The following is a 1,334-nucleotide window of genomic DNA, read 5'->3' as shown; positions in this document are numbered from 1 at the left end:
ACCAACATCCGAGTTCTCGAAGCGACCTACCACGTCGGGGGAAAATCGGCGACGGCGTCCGATGCCTACCGGCGGCCCCACGAGCTGGGCACGGTTTTTTCGCTGGACACGTACACGCCGATCTTCGACCTTGCTCAAGAGTACGACCCGACCAACACCAAGTTCCCGTTTGCGTTCGAGCAACCCAACTACATGTACACGATGGGGCAGAGTGCGGGGGCCGATGACGCTGACCCGTCGACGGTTCAGGACTTCCCGCACTACCTCCTTCGGTCGATTCAAGAGAACGCCCCTGCGTCGTTCCCTCGCGGCGCGTCCACCGCGCAGCTCCAGGCGCTGTTTCAAGAGCAGGCGGCGCGGTACATTACGCTCCACCGCCAGATTTTAGGATCGTACGAGTACGGCCTCCCGCCGCAGCCCAAGGACTGGCGCCTCCTCGACATGACCGCCATGGACTTTATCAAGGCCAACAACTTGACCGCCCTCACTGGGATGTTTCGCTTCTCGCAGCAGCAACAAGGCTACGGCGTGTTGGAAAACATCCCGGCGTTCTACTTTCTGTGGTGGTCCCATCCGCAGGCAGTGTCCAAGATCATGTCAGCTCAAATCGCTCACGCCCCTTGTGCGTACCAGTTTTCCAAGGGTTTCCAGAGCATCTGGCACGCTATCTCGCGAGCCCATCGCCCCGCGATGGAGGTCGTGTATGGCGCCAAAGCCACCCGCATCACTCGCGGCCTGGACGGCGTGTCCAAGCCAACCGTAACGTACAAGCAGGGTGGGCGACTCGTCCAGATCGAGTGCGACCACGTTGTGATGGCCATCGATTTGAGCCTGCATGCGTCGTTGATCGCAGACCTGACGGCGGAAGAACGCGCGATCTTGATCGGGACGTACACGGCGTCGGCGTTTGTCACGTCCGTGTTCGACTCGGAGCCGTCGCCAGTGGAAACCGCCGCCCAGATCTGGCACTACCGCATGACCCAAGGCGGCCGCCTCAGCGCACTTCGCAACTCGAAACTCACGCTGCAGTACCGAAGCTCTACCAACTGGGGCGACTTGATCCGCGGGCGCCAGACCCGCGTCGCGTATCAGTACTACGACCAACCTCTTGCTCAAGTCGCGCAAACCGACGCGATGACGCTGCTGCTAAATGACCTGGCGATGGCCGGCATGCGCGACGTCGCATTGAGGGAAGTGCGCTCGTTCAACTACTTTCCACGGTTCACCCAGGAAGGGCTCAAGAGGGGTCTGCCGTGGAAGATCCTCGACATGCAGTTCGACCGCAAGACGACGTGGATTGGCAGCAGCGTGTGCTTTGAGAGCGCCCTCGACGT

The 1,334-nt window shown here is 61.0% G+C and overlaps 1 protein-coding gene across 1 annotated transcript; it reads left to right on the top strand.

Annotated features, from left to right (window-relative positions):
- Positions 1-192: 192 nt before the first annotated feature.
- On the top strand, positions 193-1,319 carry H310_10885 (hypothetical protein; the record flags this gene model as incomplete). Its single annotated transcript, XM_008877370.1, has 2 exons — positions 193-1,246; positions 1,276-1,319. The coding sequence occupies 2 exons, from the start codon at positions 193-195 to the stop codon at positions 1,317-1,319; spliced, it is 1,098 nt and encodes a 365-aa protein (XP_008875592.1).
- Between the last annotated feature and the right edge of the window lie 15 nt (positions 1,320-1,334).

The sequence above is a fragment of the Aphanomyces invadans genome, assembly GCF_000520115.1.
Source record: "Aphanomyces invadans strain NJM9701 unplaced genomic scaffold supercont1.28, whole genome shotgun sequence".
Taxonomy (NCBI): Eukaryota; Oomycota; class Saprolegniomycetes; order Saprolegniales; family Verrucalvaceae; genus Aphanomyces; species Aphanomyces invadans.
Note: the sequence above shows the minus strand (reverse complement) of the source record. Positions and strands in the feature narration are given on the sequence as shown.